General features: G+C 41.2%; 1 protein-coding gene across 6 annotated transcripts in view; it reads right to left on the reverse strand.

The window, feature by feature from the left end:
- Positions 1–17,554, reverse strand: part of OSBPL1A (oxysterol binding protein like 1A) — a 245,412-nt gene that overhangs the window by 3,053 nt on the left and 224,805 nt on the right. For all 6 annotated transcript variants that reach the window (XM_043558465.1, XM_043558466.1, XM_043558469.1 and 3 more), the window contains 8 exons: positions 16,926–17,023; positions 15,790–15,972; positions 8,038–8,145; positions 7,055–7,144; positions 6,692–6,818; positions 3,983–4,099; positions 3,264–3,387; positions 1,647–1,737 (listed from right to left, as the gene is read on the reverse strand). In XM_043558465.1, the coding sequence (XP_043414400.1) occupies positions 1,647–1,737; positions 3,264–3,387; positions 3,983–4,099; positions 6,692–6,818; positions 7,055–7,144; positions 8,038–8,145; positions 15,790–15,972; positions 16,926–17,023 (938 nt within the window). The remainder of the gene's footprint in view (positions 1–1,646; positions 1,738–3,263; positions 3,388–3,982; positions 4,100–6,691; positions 6,819–7,054; positions 7,145–8,037; positions 8,146–15,789; positions 15,973–16,925; positions 17,024–17,554) is intronic.

The raw sequence follows: 17,554 nt of genomic DNA on the forward strand, positions 1-17,554 counted from the left end.
AAGGCTAGTTAGCTCTAACCCAGCAGAGAATGTTCCTTTATAAACTGTTCTGCCCCATCCTACCCTAGTCAAACTGAACCACGCCTTTCCAAGACACATCGTCAATCCTGAGAAGAGTCAAGTCCGTGAGTGTGCACTCTTCCCACCTCCACTAAAAAAGAGCTCAAAGCACATATTCTTTGGACAAAGGGTCGGTAGGATCATTTTAAAGAGGTACATTCATATAAGTACTACTGATGCTAAGAGACAGTGTGGTAGAAAGGCGTCAAATTGTAGCCCACAAACGCGGCCCCTCGTTTTATTTTCAGGCGACTACAGAGCTATTTAAAGCTCATTACTTTCTGAATGCTACGACTTTGACAGTAAAAATTCTTAGTGGACTTTTCGCTTACATTGTACACCTGAAAACACGACCAGAAAAATAAAGGAGTTAATAATGAGAAATATAGTACAAAAGTGGGGTTTTCTGCAAAAAGAGACTAGAACTTATGATAAAATGAGTCAAGTCTTTTCAAAAGGGATCACAGGAAAGCAATGTAACTTTTCCTTAAGGATTAATGAAGGTGGAGGGTTCTAATCACAGGCCTGCGGCTCACTAGCGGTGTGCCGTGAGCAAGTCCCCTAAATGAAATACACCAGCATTTGTTTTCCTCTGAACAACAAAGGGATTTCTGGGCCACTTTCCAAACTGTATTCCACAGAGTTTTAGGGAGCTGGGGAACGTACAGGGTGGGAGAAGGTGAGGGGTGGCCAAGGTCCTGCCCCTACTCCTCACCTGACCACCGCAGTTCTGGTTCCACACATTCTGTATTTGGAGATTCTTTATGCATTCATTGGCAAAAAAGCTTTTTATGCTAACCACGTCCAAAAACACTTAGACTGGATGAAATCTAAGGTCATTTCTAGTTCTAATAATTATCTATTTCTCAGATGCAAAAGGGCTACCAATGTCTACTGAAATGCTTGCAAAAGTACTCCCATATTTGCTCTGCAACTCATTTAATAACTTTGAGTTATGGGACAATGGTTTCTATCATGTGATACATACGTAGAAAATGTTTTTATTCTATTCCTGTTTCCAAGTGATTCCATTACTCAACACAGGGACTCTGAAAACTCCTCTTTAAAAAAAAAAAGTTCAAAACTTAGAAATTTTATGGCCACTTTCTATTTCTGAATGGAATCCAAGGTTACTTTATACATATTGTATTTCTGGTACATGTCTAATCCCTTGTGTCTGGAAGAATAAAGGCACTGTCTAAATATCTTGGACACATGATAAACATATAAGCAAACGGCCCTGTACGTTTACTCACGTGTACTATAAGAAAATAGCTCCAAACCTACTTTCATGCCAAAATCTGTTAATTCCAGATTTTACCTTCCCTCTTACAATAATGAAAAGGGCAGGACGTGGCCAGACAAGGAAGGCAGACGGTTGGCTTAAACGACTCACCTCCAGTTAACTGTGTGGCAATATTGTAACCTTAATTTCCAGATAGTCCCTTTCCTGTGTCACACATGCAAGTCTTGCCGCTTTTCTCTCACACCTGGGAACACTGGCAGGGCTTGTGTCAGGCCTCGCTTAGCAGATCTGCATCTGAGTGCCCCGCCCCCCACAACAGCCTGGGGTGCCCCACACGCACCTCGTCTTCCAGTCCTCCTCCGACTTGGACCTGTTTTTGCGGGCTGCTCTTTGTTTTTCCTCAAGTCGTTTTTTTTCTTCACTAGCTTGATCTAAGGTATGAACATTAATGGAAAACCGTTATTCTCCAGGTAGAGCCTGCCGGGCACAGTACTAAGCACAGTGACGTTTTGGACAAGCACCATCTACATGTATTCGCACGATCTCTGTCTTATTAGAAAACAAACATTGCGTTAAAATTTTCACACACACCCAAGGTAGTGAGAGGCAGAGGGGTCACTCAAGGCCCAGTCATCTCTTTCTATAGTCTAGTCCTGAACAGCTTCTTCATTTACCAAAAGAACCTGCTAATCTTGGGGCATCCAGGTGGCTCAGTCGGTTGAGTGTCCGACTTCGGCTCAGGCCATGATCTCACCATCTGTGAGTTCAAGCCCCACGTCAGGCTCTGTGCTGACAGGTCAGAGCCTGGAGCCTGCTTTGGATTCTGTGTCTCCCTCTCTCTCTGTCCTTCCCCCGCTCGCACTCTGTCTCTCTCTCAAATATAAATAAACATAAAAAAAAAAAAAGAACCTGCTTATTCTTTTTAAAAACATTTTTTTTAACATTTATTTATTTTTGAGACAGAGAGAGAGAGAGAGAAAGAGCATGAACAGGGGAGGGTCAGAGAAAGAGGGAGGCACAGAATCTGAAACAGGCTCCAGGCTCTGAGCTGTCAGCACAGAGCCCGATGCGGGGCTCGAACCCACGGACCGTGAGATCATGACCTGAGCCGAAGTCGGATGCCCAACCGAGCCACCCAGGCGCCCCAAGAACCTGCTTATTCTTAAGGCCAAAATAATTATGTTCAAAAGCTTCAATGGAAAATTGGGTGGAAAAACTAATCAATGTGAAATTTTCTTAATCCTTGGTGAGACCTCACAGAGCTTCAGATTCTATCATAAGAAATTCAAACAATTTTCAAAAATCCTGTCTCACTGATCATTCAAGGACAGCATTAGGGCATGTGGTTAGAACAGGGCTTCTGAACCCTAGTGTCCCCGACACATCATCACACTGCCAGGGTGCTTGTGGGGCGTCCTGTGAGCTGCAGGACCTCTGGCAGCATCCCCAGCTTCTAGCCACTAGATGCCAGCAGCAGTTCCCCAGATGTGACAAACTCTCCGGACACTGCCGCACGACCTCCAGGTGGGGGGGGGGGGGGGATGCTGAGAGAACCACTGATTTAGAACAGATTTAACATCAGGTAAAAATGTTGTAATTAACTGAGGCCACGCTCTTCTTTGAGGCTCACGAGGTATTATTTGGGTTTTTAAACATACAGTGAAATAATTAGAATATAGTTTAAAGTTGATAATGATGCTATTATTTTCTCAAATTCCCCTCTGACATTTAAGACATGCCTCTGGCCATATGTAGAATATTAAACCATTAGGGAGGATCAGAAATAATGAATCTAAGCTACTAAAGTCTACCTCAGATTTCCAAATTTTAAATGAAAGCTACTGAATTTATATTGAATTCAGACTAAAAATGCTCATACCATCACAATGATGCTACTGATCACACGACCCCCTCCCCCACATCCATCTACACCATTTCACCACCAGACACTCGTTACCTATTTCTCCATTCTCCATGGCTCTGATGTCAGGCCGTAACCTGCAGTCTGTCTTAGGAATCACGCTCTCCATTTCCTTGTCTACTTCATTCAAAACCATTGCAAAGCTAGTAAAGTTATACATCTGAAAAGCAGCAAAAATGTTCAAATTAACATGCAGCAACGAAAGCCCCTGAAGACAGAATGACTTGAGAGTGACTCCCTGAGTCTGCGGTAATGATGGCCCGCCTTCTTGACCACTTGTCTTCAGCATTTTCACTCAAGTCTGCCCCACCTGGGGTGTCTGTCCCAGAGAGATCCCCACGTCCCCACGCAGGCTGCACACGATGAATATCCTCCATCACTGTCAACTTGAACTATAAGCCACATTGATGTTCTTTTTACTTCATTAAAATCATAACTCGCTGGATCTGGGGGCTTACTACTGAAGTATTTGTACCACCCTGTATTTGACGAGAGCCAGTCTTACTCCTGAGTTATCGTTAAAGAAGCTCCCAAGAGTTCCACCCCGACATCTTCCCAGCCAGACCCCAGAAGGGACGGACGGCATGAACGCAGAGTCTCAGCTGACAAGGGAAACTGGCAGACAGAAGCCAGCAGAGGGACGGCTGAGGAGCACTGGGGCGACAGGCCGCACCCTTCTGTGGTCTGGCTGGGCTGGCCCTGCACGTGCCTGGAAGGTGCGCTCTCGGCACCGAACAGAAGCAGCCCCGTCTCACCTGGGCAGAGTTTGGAGGCCGTGGGGCTATTCGCCACAGGAGAACACTTCCAGGGATCACAAACACACTTTCAGAATCTGGCATTGGCATCTCGTCCGACTCCTCAGAAGTGCTCATCTAGAAGAGCCAACCGATGGACAAAATTAAAACGTTTTACAACAGTACACTTACAAATTGTAAAATAACCACGGTTTCCCGCATAGAGTGAGCGGTGCGGGGGGTGGGGGGACAGGGGAGCCGGGACTCTCTCCAGCGGTGCAGGGAGTCCACAAACACTTGCTGACCAGGGGCTAGGAGGCCCTGAGCTTTGTGTGTGCTGTGCCAGTTAGTGTCATGTGCGCTAAGGTAGCACTACTCTCATCAGCACTCTTTACTATAGTGTCTTATTCTTCCTAAAGCTTTTTTAATTTTTTTTTTTTTTTTTAAAGAAAAGTAACTTGCTGGAATATTTACTGGAGCATTATGAGAATAAGAAAAGGTTAAATTCTTGGGGCAGTTAACTAAAATGGATCAAAGACACAAAACCAGTAGGGATCCTAAAAGCATTCAATAAAAAGAGAATTTAAACAGATGTTAGGCTAATGAGGAAACGAACGATTCCTCTGGCTATCCCGCACGGGCAGACCATGCCAGAAGCTCTCGAGGTGCTGATCCTTCCATAATAAACCTATAAGGACACAGGAGCTCCGCAGCTCTGTAGGTACACGGACTTCACGCCTTTGGAAGGTTAGGTAATACCCTGAGTGTCACACAGTCACCGAGATACTTCAGCGAACATACGGCTTACAAAACAGCAGCAGGGAGGCGACAGCACCGATGACGACAAACTTGCCCTGGCACCTGAATGTGCTCAGGTACATGGGCCTGCAGCAGCTCCGTGCACACAGGAAGGGGAAGTGGACAAGGCACGAGTGGGTGAGAGTAATCTCTCTCTCCAAGGGCACTGATCTACAAAGACTGGCAGGATTCACGGGACATGAGGGACATCTTCTGGGATGCTGCCAATGTCCGTGGTCCTCTGCCCCAACTCCGTAAAGGAGGGTGGATGCCACGTACGTTGGCAAGTGCGTGTCTTTGCCAAGTGGCTTCGTACTGGCCCGAGTGGCCGCCAGGGCTCCCGGTGTCCTGGAGCATTTCCTTCTCTGGCCCCCTCGGTCCTGTAACAGCTGCGGAGAAGCGTCAGCACATCTCCCAGAAGGAAGGAAAGGCAGGCGGGACGGACGTGGGGTGTGAGGAGGAGAGCAGAACAGTGCCCGGAGATGCAGGGAGGTAGAAAGAGAAGAGTCAAAGCCACAGCAGAGCGGCATGCCGGGACATTTTAATAAAACTCCTTCTGCCTCAGGACCATGGTTAACTCAATTACAAAGAAACTCACTAAAAACTACACTTATTTTTGAGGAGGATTGGGGCTTCTTAACTTTCACAAGCACGAGGTTCCCGCGAGGGGAGCCAGGGAGCCTGCCTGCTTGCTGGTGCTCGGCCCCTGGCACGCCCATGTGCTCTGAGCAGAGGGACCTTGGTATTTAGTGGTCTTGACTATGGGCGGGTATTACTCCGAGCCCTTTCCAGCAGTCGTCAACTCACCTGACAAAGCAGGTACCAGTAGTATCCCCGTTTCACAAATGAAGGCCAGGGAGAAGGCACAAAACCTGACTCTACCCACTCCTCGGTGCTGGGGAGGGTTTCTACCCAGAGCTTGTGCTCTTAACTACCCTGCCGGCTCCCGGAAAGCAACCAGTCCTCAAATATCTCCTGTCGGAACACGTGCACTCTTTCTTTAGCCCTCTGCTCCTCTGCCTGAAGGAAAGGAACAGGAGCGCGCCGAACACAAGAGCCTCCTTGGGCCCTCCATGTGGGAAATGAACAGTCTCATGAGGAAGAAAGGTGAGTGGGGAATGACTCCCTTAACTGCACTGGTCTTAACTTCAGTGGTTTAGACGAGAGACAGAGAGAGAGAGAGAGAGAGAGAGAGAGAGACAGAGAGAGAGACAGAGAGAGAGACAGAGAGAGAGAGAGAGAGAGCGCGCGCGCACATGCAAGAGCGAGAGCAACAAAACTGCTAACAGGCAGGAAAACGTAGGAAATAATTTTGGAGGAAATTTTAAACATTCAAGTGACCTCAACTTCCTTCTTAGAAAAAATTTTTATGTTTATTTTTTGACAGAGTGAGAGAGCAAGTGCACTCAAGCAACGGAGGGGCAAGGAGCCGTGCAACCAGCACAGAGCCCAACGCAGGGCTCAAACACACAGACTGTGAGCTCATGACCTGAGCCGAAACCAAGAGTCGACGCTTGACCGACTGAGCCACCCAGGCGCCCCTGATCTCAACTTCTAACGCACATAAACAGAAAGAAGGAAAGGAACATCCGTCCCAAGATGAACTCCCACTTTCCAAAGCTATGTGAATTCGAGTAATCAACGCCTCACGCATAACCTCACACAGCCACAAGAGTAGCACACGGCCGTACTCCATGAAGCTTATGCCGCACAGTTGCTACTGGGGCAGGTTATCTGTTCATTCAAAAGATGCAAGGATGTCTGTCAACTCTACCTCAATTAAACAAAGAAGATCCGAGGAGAAAAATTACACGTGTTAGCAACCAGAAAAAAAAGAGCACACTGTGACCCAATAACGGGCCGCCTCCAGAACGATTAGTACAAATTCAAAAGCCCAGGGATTCCTCCGGTACCACCTTACAGCATGTTCACCTGTTTGCTGTTTTTCTTCTCTTCAGTATTTTTCTTGTCGTTTTTTTTGTAAGCATCAAAAGTGGCGGGGTCCACACTGTACAAACACTCGGTCCACTTCCCATAGAGGGCACAGAGCCTCTTCTTGCTGTCGAGAGACATTCATATTCAGCCAACAATTAAAGCCGTGTTTTGCTGTAACTGAATCTTATCATGAAAATGATTATGAATCAGATTCTTTAAAGAAACAGACCTTTCCTTGTAGAAGAAAAAATTTTCAACTCACTGAAATGTTTGTTTCCTAGGTTATGGCAGATTTTAATACTGACGTTTTATTTAGCAAATGACATCTATACTACCCAACACCTAAAATGGACACTTTACCTTTTATCTTGAATGTAGCCTTCGACTTTATGTAATTCCTTACCAAAAAGGCCGCATGGCTTAAAATTCAACACACATTTGTCCCCAGTCCTGTGAAGAAGATATTAAGCTCAGATGACCATTTACCACAGAAGCAGCAGTAGAGAATAATGAGGAAGGTGACCTTTCTAAAGCAGTTGCTGTTTACTGATTTTCTAACACATGTCAGGCTCCACACAGTGGTTGTTACGACTAATCCTCAATTAGTACTGGACCCACCATTAAGAAAGGTGAGCAGGGTTAATAAAGAACAAGAGATGTGCTGCTATGGAGTCAATGTCTGTGTCTCCCCAAATTCACATGTCAAAGCCCTAACTCCCAAAGTGACGGTCTCTGGAGGTAATTCAGTCATGAGGGTGGAGTCCTCACAAATGAAATTAGTGCCCTTTTAAAAGACACGAGACATGAGCTGTGTCCACTATGTCAGGATACGAGGAGATGGCCCCTGCGAACCAGGGAGAAAGCCTGCACCAGACATCAAAGCTGTCAGCATCCTGATCTTGGACTTCTTAGCCTCCAGAACTGTGAGAAATAAATTTCTACTGTTTAAGCCAGCTGGTTTGCGTGGCAGTCTGTTAGAGCAGCCTGAGCTGAGTAAGATACTTGCCTAAGGTCACAAAGTAGGCTTTGAACCCAGCTCTTTTTAACTTTCCTGTTCCCCTCACACCACCTCCTCTGCAAATAATACAAACTAAGCACTATAAGCAAAATGAACTGAGGATGAAATTACAATTTCATCTGTAAAAGCTCAGAGTTCGCCCAGTCGTCCCTGGTCAGAAACTTGCAATCATTAAATGGATGGGCTTCTATTTACCCAAGGGTCGAACTGCCTGGTTCTTAAATTATCATCAGACTCTACTAGAGCTTTTGAAAAAAACAAAGACCCCCACCGGAACGGGGTGATGACAGTTGAAGGGATACATAAGCCCCCTAAAGCGTCTTACTTGTGGTTTGTGATTTCCACATTGCCGTACTGCTCAATCCAGAGTTTACCCACGATGATGTTATGTACACAGCAGGTAGGATTTGTCCATGTGTATGCTTCACTGTGTCTAAAAAACAAAAAAACCCAAAGCCCAGAAAAATAAATGAGAAGTGTTACTTTGTTTAAAAAGTCTCAAAAGTGTGACTCAGGATAACAAATCAGACAGCTGGAGATAACTAAGCTCTAAGACTTTGAAACCTCTATTGATGTAAACTCACAATAAAATGGGTTATTGTCTAACTACTCTTGTTGTTTCTTAAAAGGATATAGAAGCTTAAGAGAAAAACCTAAACTTTCACCGAACTCCAAATAAACTATGTATATACCAGTGTATCTTGTTTTATTGTACTTGGCAGATACTGCGGCTTTTTTTTTTTTTTTCTTCTTCAAATTGAAGGTTTGTGGCACCGGGCATTGAGTAAGTCTATTGGCATAATTTTTACAATAGCATTTGCTCACTTCATGTCTCTGGGTCACATTTTGGCAATTCTTACGGTATTTCAAAGTTTTTCATTTATTGCTATATATGTTATGGTGATCTGTGATTATGACTCACTGAAAGCTCAAACAGCTAGCATTTTTAGCAGTAAGATATTAAGATGTATTTGGATTTTTTTTTTTTTTTTAGATATAATGCTACTGTGCACTTAATAAGACTATAATATAGACCTCACATAAGTTCCAAATGCACTGGGAAACCAGAAAATTCATCCGACTTGCTTTACTGTAGTAGTCTGGAATCAGGCCTTCAATACCTCCTATGTATGCCTGTCCTCATCTTAGGCATTCAAAAGTTTGGTGAGAACATTAAAAAAAAAAAAATTGGAGTTGGGAAATAAAAATGAAGGTCTATTTACGACTAACCAGAAGACTACCTTCCAGCTCACCAAAGAGAAAAACTTATGTCAATAAGCACCAATTTTACACATCCTTTCCTTTTGAAAACATTTGTTTCACATCTTCATACGTTTGTGTTTTTTAGATGTATTTTTCATTTACAAACAGCAAAATTCACTTTTGCTGGCATATTATTCTAGGAGCTTTAATGCATGGATAGACCTTTGTAACCACCACAATCGGAACATAGATCAGTCACAGCCTCCCAAATTCACTCATGTCCCTCGTATCGTCAAGGTCTCCCCTCTACCTAATTCCTGAATCCCTAATTCATCCCTCATCCTTATACAGTGCATCTGTTCTCCACCGTCTTTCCCCAAATGCCATATACAGGACATGATATATTATGCAACTTCTTGGGATTCATTTGTTATGATGCATTTGAAATCCCATGTATCAATAATTTGTTATTTCTGAGTAGTATTCCACTGTATGGATGTGCCACATTTAACCATTCACTCACTGAAAGATTTTGGGTTGCTTTTAGTTTTGATCAATTATTATTATTTTTTAAATTTATTTTAAAAAGTTTAATTCCAGTGTGGTTAACATGCAGTGTTATGTTAGTTTCAGGTGTACAGTATAGTGATTCAACACTTCCATATATTCCTCAGTGCTCATCATAAGTGTACTCTTAATCCCCTTCCCCTGTTTCCCCCATGCTCCCACCCCCCGCCCCCCACCCCTCTGGTAACCATCAGTTTGTACTCTATGGTTAAGAGTCTGATTGTTTGGTTTCTTTTCTTCCTTTGTTTTTTAAATTCCATATATGAGTAAAATAATATGGTAGCTGTCTTCCTCTGACTGGCTTATTTTGCTTAGTATTATACTCTCCAGATGCATCCATGTCGTTGCAATTGGCAAAATTTCATTCTTTTTTTATGGCTGCATAACATTAATTTGGACACATCTCTTCATCTATTCGTCTGATGGACACTTGAGCTGCTTCCATAATCTGGCTATTGTGCAGAATGCTACAATAAACACGGGGTACATATACCCCTTTCAATTCGTGTGCTTGTATTCTGGTAAATATCCAGTGGTGCAATTACTGGATGGTATGGTAGTTGTATTTTTAATTTTTTGAGGAACGTCCAGTTTTTCATGGTTATTAATACTGTTGTTATAAACATTTGTGCGCAGGTTTTTGTGACAACATAAATTTTCATCCTCTAGATAAATACATAGGAGGGGACTGCTGAGTTGCACGGTAAACCTATCGTTAACTTTATAAGAAACTGCCACACTGCTCTCCAGGGTGACTACTGCTTTATATTCCCACCAACAATACTTCGTTATACTAAATCCTTGTTAGGAGCTGGTATTATCTGTTTAAAAAATTTTTATTTTAGCCATTCTAATAGATGTATAGTGGTATCTCGCTGTGATTATAACTTTGCATTTCTCTAATGACTAAGGCAATTGAGATATTCTCATGTGTTTGCCACTTATGTATACTTTTGGTGAGGTATCTGTTCGTGTTGTTTGCCCAATTTCTTACGGAGTTGCTCTATTGTCTTAGTGCTGAATTTTGAGAATTCTTTATATATCCTGGATACAGGTCCTTTGTTGGATATATGATTTGCAAATGTTTACCCATCTACAGCTTCTCTTCTTCATTTTCTGAAGTGTGTCTTTCACAAAGCAAAAGTTTTTCATTTTGATAAAAATCTAATTTATCAATTTTGCCTTTTCTAGATTGTGCTTTGGTATGTGTCTGTAAGAGGTCAGTGCCTAATCCAAAGCCATAAAGATTTTCTGTTTTCTTCCAAAAGCTTTACAGTTGTACATTTTAATCTATGATTTTGAGTTCATTTTTGGATAAGGTGGGAGATAGGAATTGAGATTCATTTTTTTTTAAATGTTTATTTTTGAGAGAGAGAGAGAGAGAGACAGAGCATGAGTGGGGGAGGGGCAGAGAGAGGGAAACACAGAATCTGAAGCAGGCTCCAAGCTCTGAGCTGTCAGCACAGAGCCGGACGTGGGGCTCGAACTCACAGACCGCGAGATCATGACCTGAGCCGAAGTCGGACGCTCAACCGACTGAGCCACCCAGGCGCCCCGAGATTCATTTTTTAAATACGCATGTCAAATTGTTTCTACACTATTTGTAGAAAGGACTACCCTTCACTGAACTGTGTTTGCACCTTTGTTACAAATCAACTGACCATACTTCTATAAGTCAATTTCTCAACTGACCTGTTCCAATGATGTACATCTCTACCCTCTTGCCAATACCACGGTTTCTTGATCTCTTGATTTTTAGAGTTAAGTCTTAAAATTGGGAAATGGGAGGCCATCGATTGTTCTTCCTTTTCAAAATTGTTTTGACTATTCTTTTTTTATTTGCCTTTCCATACAAATTTTGGTCAACTTCTCTATACCAAAAAAATCATCCTGGGACTTATTATTTGGATTGTTAATATTGTTAATTGGTCAATTAGGGGAGAATGGACATCTTAACTATATCAAGGCTTCCAAATATATTGAAATATTCTATCTTCCGTTACCCAAATATCCTTTGTTTTCATCAATACTGTGTAGTGTTCATACAGACCCTGGACATACTTTATCAGCTTCATTCCATTCAGCCTATCTCAGTTTTTGTATTTGTCACTAAACTTTCAGTATTAAAATTTCCAGACATACTTCTATTTCTTTGCTAAAATGTCTTCCTATTCATTTTAAGCATGTTCATGTTTATCTCATGGGGTACAGTTATGAAAGCTGCTCTAAAATATTTGATACGAATTTCAATACCTGACTCATCTTGGGGCTAGAGCCTATTGTTTGTCTTTTCCATCATGAGTTACTGAGATTTTCCTGTTTCCTTGTAGGTTGAATGATTTTGGAATTGTATTCTAGACATTTTAATAATAGGCGATTCTGGGCACCCTTAAAATGTTCCAGAGAATACTGATTTTTGTTTGTACTGTTAACATAATTTCAGGTCACAAGTCCCAACCCAGTTTCTGTTGCCTTTGATTGTGGTGTCAGTTTAATTTTGTAGCCTTTGTAGTGCTATTCAGATCTATTATTTCCCCTCAATAGCCAGTTGGGGACCTGGGCACTGATCCACACAGCAGTTCAGATCTAAAGGCCTTTGGTGTGCCACTTCGGGTCACTGCAATGCCTAAGTGTTAAGGATGAGCCTGGAACTCATACACTGCTTAATGGGATCCCTTTCTTGATCTCCCTCCTCCCTCCATACTTGTAGATACCAGAGGAGTCTTTCCTCTGGCCTTTGCCTAGCAAGCTGGGGTTTTAAAGCGTTCCTGCTCTGTCTTGCATTTCCCACAAGTGAGTCTTCCTCTGGGGCAAAGAGAAAAGAAAGAGAAAAAGTAACAGGGATTCTCCTCGCTCTGTTTGGCCTTTATCCAGTTCCTCTGGCCAAGGAGGACCTTTCCCGAGATTTAGGTACTTCTGTGGCTGCTGCTGCCACTCCAGGAATGTAGCTGTGGGACCTGGAGCTTGCTCTGGGGCAAGGCTGGGAGAGAAAACTAAAAAGGATTTTCCCACCTTTCTACATCCTGCAAAGGCCTCTTTTTAGCTGTTCTAACCAGAAACAGATGGCTTCTTCTGAAACTGTTTCTGTCTGCCTCCACTGTCTGGTTCTAAGGTCTGAGCTGCTCTGACTGTAAGCCAGGCGACAGTGGTTGGGTAGAGTGAATAAAACCAGGAACCTGCCATATTGGTCTTCAGGTTCTTATTTCTCTCCCCAGTTTGTGATTCTTTACTCTTCAGAGTCCTCAGATAGTTGCTTTATGTCTTCTGACCAGTTAAAATCAGTAGAAAAGATAGACTATAGGGTGCTCATTCCATTTTAACTAAAAGAAGAACCACCTTTGAATTTAAATCTAACTTTTTTCTTTTAAAAATTTATTCAATTTATTTAAGTGAAAAACAAAAACAGTTCACCCATTTCTTTCATCTCCTACTTTGTACCATTGGTAGCCACCAATTTGCTTTCTGTATGTATGAGCTTGTTTTTTTTTAACGTTTATTTATTATTTTTGAGAGAGAGAGACGGAGGGAGGGAGAGGGAGAATGCAAGCATTTTCTGGGGAGAGGCAGAGAGAATCCCAAGCAGACTCTGTGAAGTCAGCACAGAGTGTGACTCAGGGCTTGATCTCACACGCTGTGAGATCATGACCCGAGCCAAAATCAAGAGTCAGACACTCAACTGACTGAGCTACCCAGGTACCCCAGAGCTTTTTTTTTTGTTATTGTAAATTTTTATTTATTTACTTACTTATTTCCACATGTAACAGAGCTCATATAGTATTTGTCTTTGACTTATTTCACTTAGCATAATGCCCTCAAAGTCCATCCATGTTGTGCAAATGGCAAGATTTCATTTATTTTTATGGCTGATACTCCATTGTGTTGTATATGGTGTATATACACACATATACACCCCACATTTTATTAATCCATGGATGGACACTCCAATATAGGCACTTCATTTTCTTCGGTAAATATCCAGAAGTAGAATTGCTGGATAATGTGGTAGTTCTGTTTTTAATTTGAGGAATCGCCATACTATTTTCCAGAATGGCTGTACAAGTTTGTATTCACACCAACAGTGTACAAGGGTTCCCCTTTCCCCACATCTTCACCAACACTTGTTATTTTAGTCTTTTTGACACTAGTCATTCTAATAGGTGTGGAACAGTATCTCACTATGGTTTTGATTTGCATTTCCCTAATGATTAGTGGTGCAGAGCATTTTTTCATGTACCTTTTGGCCAACTCTGTGTGTTCTTTGGAAAAATATCTACTCAGGTCCGCTCTGCCCATTTTTAAATCAAATTGTTTGTTTTGCCATTGAGTTGTAGGAGTTCTTTATATATTTTGGATGTTAACCCCTTATCAGATATATATGATTTGCTAATACTTTCTTCCATTCTGTAGGTTGCTTTTTCATTTTGTTGATGGTTTCCTTTGCTGTGCAGAAGTTTTTTGTGTGATGTAGTCCCACTTTTTTTTTTTTTTTTTTTTTTTTTGCTTTTTCTTTTGATGTTAGATTGAAAAAGTCTTCAGCAAGACCAATGTCAAGGACCTCATCACTTATGTTTTCTTCTAGGGAGTTTATAGACTTATATTCAAGTCTTTGATCCATTTTGAGTTAACTTGTGTAAGAAACTGTCCAGTTTCATTCTTCTGCATGTGGCTGTCCAGCTTTCCCAACATCATTTACTGAAGACACTGTCCTTTCCTCATTGTATATTCTTGCTTCCTTTTTCATAAACTGGCCATATATATAGGCATAGATTTATTTCTGGGCTGTTCTGTTCCATCCGTCTTATCTTTATGTTTTTATGCCAATACTACACTGTTTTAATTACCATAGCTTTGTAAAATAGTTTGAAATCAAGAAGTGTGATTACTCCAGCTTTGTTCTTCTTTCTCAAGACTGCTTTGGCTCTTCTGGATCTTTTATGGTTCCATACCAATTCTAAAACTGTTTGTTCTAGGGGTGTCTGGGTGGCTCAGTTGGTTGAGAGTCCAACTTCAGCTCAGTTCATGATATCACGGTTTGTGGGTTCAAGCCCTGCATTGGGCTCTGTGCTGACAGCCTGGTGTCTAGAGCCTGCTTCAGATTCTGCATCTCCCTCTCTCTCTCTGCCCCTCCCCAGCTTGTGATCTCTTTCTCTCAAAAATAAATAAATATACACTTAGAAAAATTGTTCTGTTTCTGTGAAAAATGTCACTGGAATTTTGATAGGATTTACATGGAATCTGTGGATTGCTTTGTGTAGTATGGATATATTAACAGTATTAATTCTTATAAAATGTGAGCACGGAATTAAGAAAATAATCCCATTTATAACTAAATCAAAAAGAATAAAAGACCTAGGAATAAATTTAGCCAAGAAGTGAAAAACCTGTACATTGAAAACTACAAAACATTAATGAAAGAAATGGGAAGACACAAATAAATGGAAAGATACTCCACGCTAATCTTTTTTTTTTCTATTGCAAAAGAAGAGAACTTTCAAATTTACCTAATGTCTAAGATGGGCCACACAATTATTATTTCCGTATTTCTCAAAGTGAATTTTTTTTTTTGAACACTGATTTTTTTTTTTAATTTGAATTCAAGTTAGTTAACATACACTGTAGTCTTGGTTTCAGGAGTAGAACACAGTGATGCATCTCTTACACATGACACCCAGTGCTCATCCCAACAGGTGCCCTCCTTTATGCCTGTCACCCATTTAACCCATCCCCCCACCCACCTCCCCTTCAGTAACCCTCAGTTTGTTCTCTGTATTTAAGAGTCTCTTATGGTTTGCCTCCCTCTGTGTTTTTATTGTATTTTTCCTTCCTTTCCCCTGTTTATCTGTTTTGTTTCTTAAATTCCACATATGATTGAAATCATATGACACCTGTCTTTGACTTACTTCGCTTAGCATAATACAGTCTAGTTCCATCCACGTTGTTGCAAATGGCAACAACGCTGAGTAGTATTCCGTTGTATATATATTCCACATTTTCTTTATTCATTTTGAAAGATGGATAAAGAAAACATCACCATGATGTACAGAAAGCATCTTCCTTAAGAACTACCATGGAATAATTGATTCCATTCTATCTTAAAATAGATCCAAACATTAACTTAAAATTTTTGTATATACCTATATTGAAAAACAACGGCTATTGCCCTGTTTCTCAATTCTTTTACAGAAAGTGGATAATTTACACTGTTTATAAGCTGTTTCTTTTTCTCCAACTTTAGAACAACACTGTCAGGTCTGTGGGTAAGTGTAGACAGACATGAAAAGAGTTTAATGGCTTGATTCCAACTCACTCAAGGAGCTCCAAAGTGATGGTTCCTTTGGGTTCTGCTTCTACACTCTTGCCCCAGAACTTCAGTTTGGGGTAGATCGAGCCATGAAAGATGAAATCGTTGTTTAATCCTTCAGCATGAAATGCACTAATGGGTGGGTGATGGCTGACCTGCTCCGAGATGAGTCTGAAACCAAGGTCATCTCTTGAGATTTAAAAAGAAAAAAAAAGCAACACTGTAATTAACTCTTATCATGTAATGTGTACATCACTGTCGTTTCAGTCAAAAGGCAATGTAAAAGTATTAAAGCAGCAGATTCTAGCTACTTGAAAATATTAAAAGAACACACACATGAATTTGGGTGACCTGCATGAATTGCCAATATGAGCCATGTAAATTTAAACTTCTTCCACTGATACTAGGATAGAGGAATCTAATGTGTCCCCACCCTTCCAAACGTTTAGAAAATAAATGCTATTGGGGTGCCTGGGTGGCTCAGTTAGTTGAGCGTCCAATTTCAGCTCGGGGCATGATCATGTGGTTTGTGGATTCGAGCCCCACGTCGGGCTCTGTGCTGACAGCTCAGAGCCTGGTGCCCACTTCAGATCTGTGTCTCCCTCTCTCTCTGCCCCTCCCCCGGCTCAATCCTCTCTCTCAAAAACCAATGAACATTAAAAAGAAATTAAATTTAAAAAAATAATAAATGGTATCCAAACTTGTACAAAAAGGGAAGATTCAGAAAAACTGAAGCCAAATGAATTCCTTAATTGTGGATCAAGAAACAGGCAAACAGAAGTACATCTATAGATGTGTCACTGCCTGTATGCCAACAGTACACATTTATGTTACTATATTTGATATGGGTATTAAAAAAATTCCAATCACATGATCTATGTAAGGAGAAAAGAATAATTAATCCCACATGATCAGTAATATTGAAATCGCTTAATTACTTTTTATAATGGTGCATTTTATGCATGTTTCCACATTTCTGACAGAGTCTCTAAAAGAGAAACAAACATCAAAATTGTTAACTTGCCCCATGCAAATGTTGGTAATGTTAAAAAAATATATGTTTTTTTCCTCTTCACCTAAAAAGCTACATGTATCACACAAAGTCAACTACCCATCTCAAAGAGTGAAGGAAAGATCTTTACCGAACTAATTCGTAAGTCTCTCCCAGAAGCGGGTTGAAAGGCTTTCCAGTGCGTTCCCACTGAGAAGCAACAGCAGATACAGCAAATGCAGCTACACACTGTGGAACACAGCATTAGAAGTTAAAGATAGCCTCACTTGCTCCCCATTCTTTAAGGAACTGAAATCTTGAAGATAATAATTACAAAATTATTTTGAGGAGTTTAATTACTTTGGATTTTTAACATATCTCTAGCAACTTAATATGCAAGTGTGTGTATTCAAAATGAAAAATACTGAGTCTCCTGCTATAGTCATTCTGAGCTATGGTTTTTCTAACACCCTGAGTGCTACAAATTCACTCAAGAACTTTTAAAAAACTCTCAAACCCCAAATTACTTTTAATTCCCTTAAAATTTCTAAAAGTACAATTTGAGGATAGGGAAAAAGAGATAAAACTAAACAAATTGGTATTAAGTCCCAGGAGGTTGGGAAAAGCTGATTTATATAAATGAAAGAACAGAAAGATTCCGTTCAGAATGCTATTGCTTTGTCTGGAGAACAATGTGTCTATTCTGCTCTGCCTGTAACTAATCCATCTGTACACATCATGTAAGCATCTTCTATCCAAAACAAAATTACAAAGTGCAAT

Source organism: Prionailurus bengalensis, chromosome D3 (genome assembly GCF_016509475.1).
Source record: "Prionailurus bengalensis isolate Pbe53 chromosome D3, Fcat_Pben_1.1_paternal_pri, whole genome shotgun sequence".
Classification (NCBI taxonomy): Eukaryota; Metazoa; Chordata; class Mammalia; order Carnivora; family Felidae; genus Prionailurus; species Prionailurus bengalensis.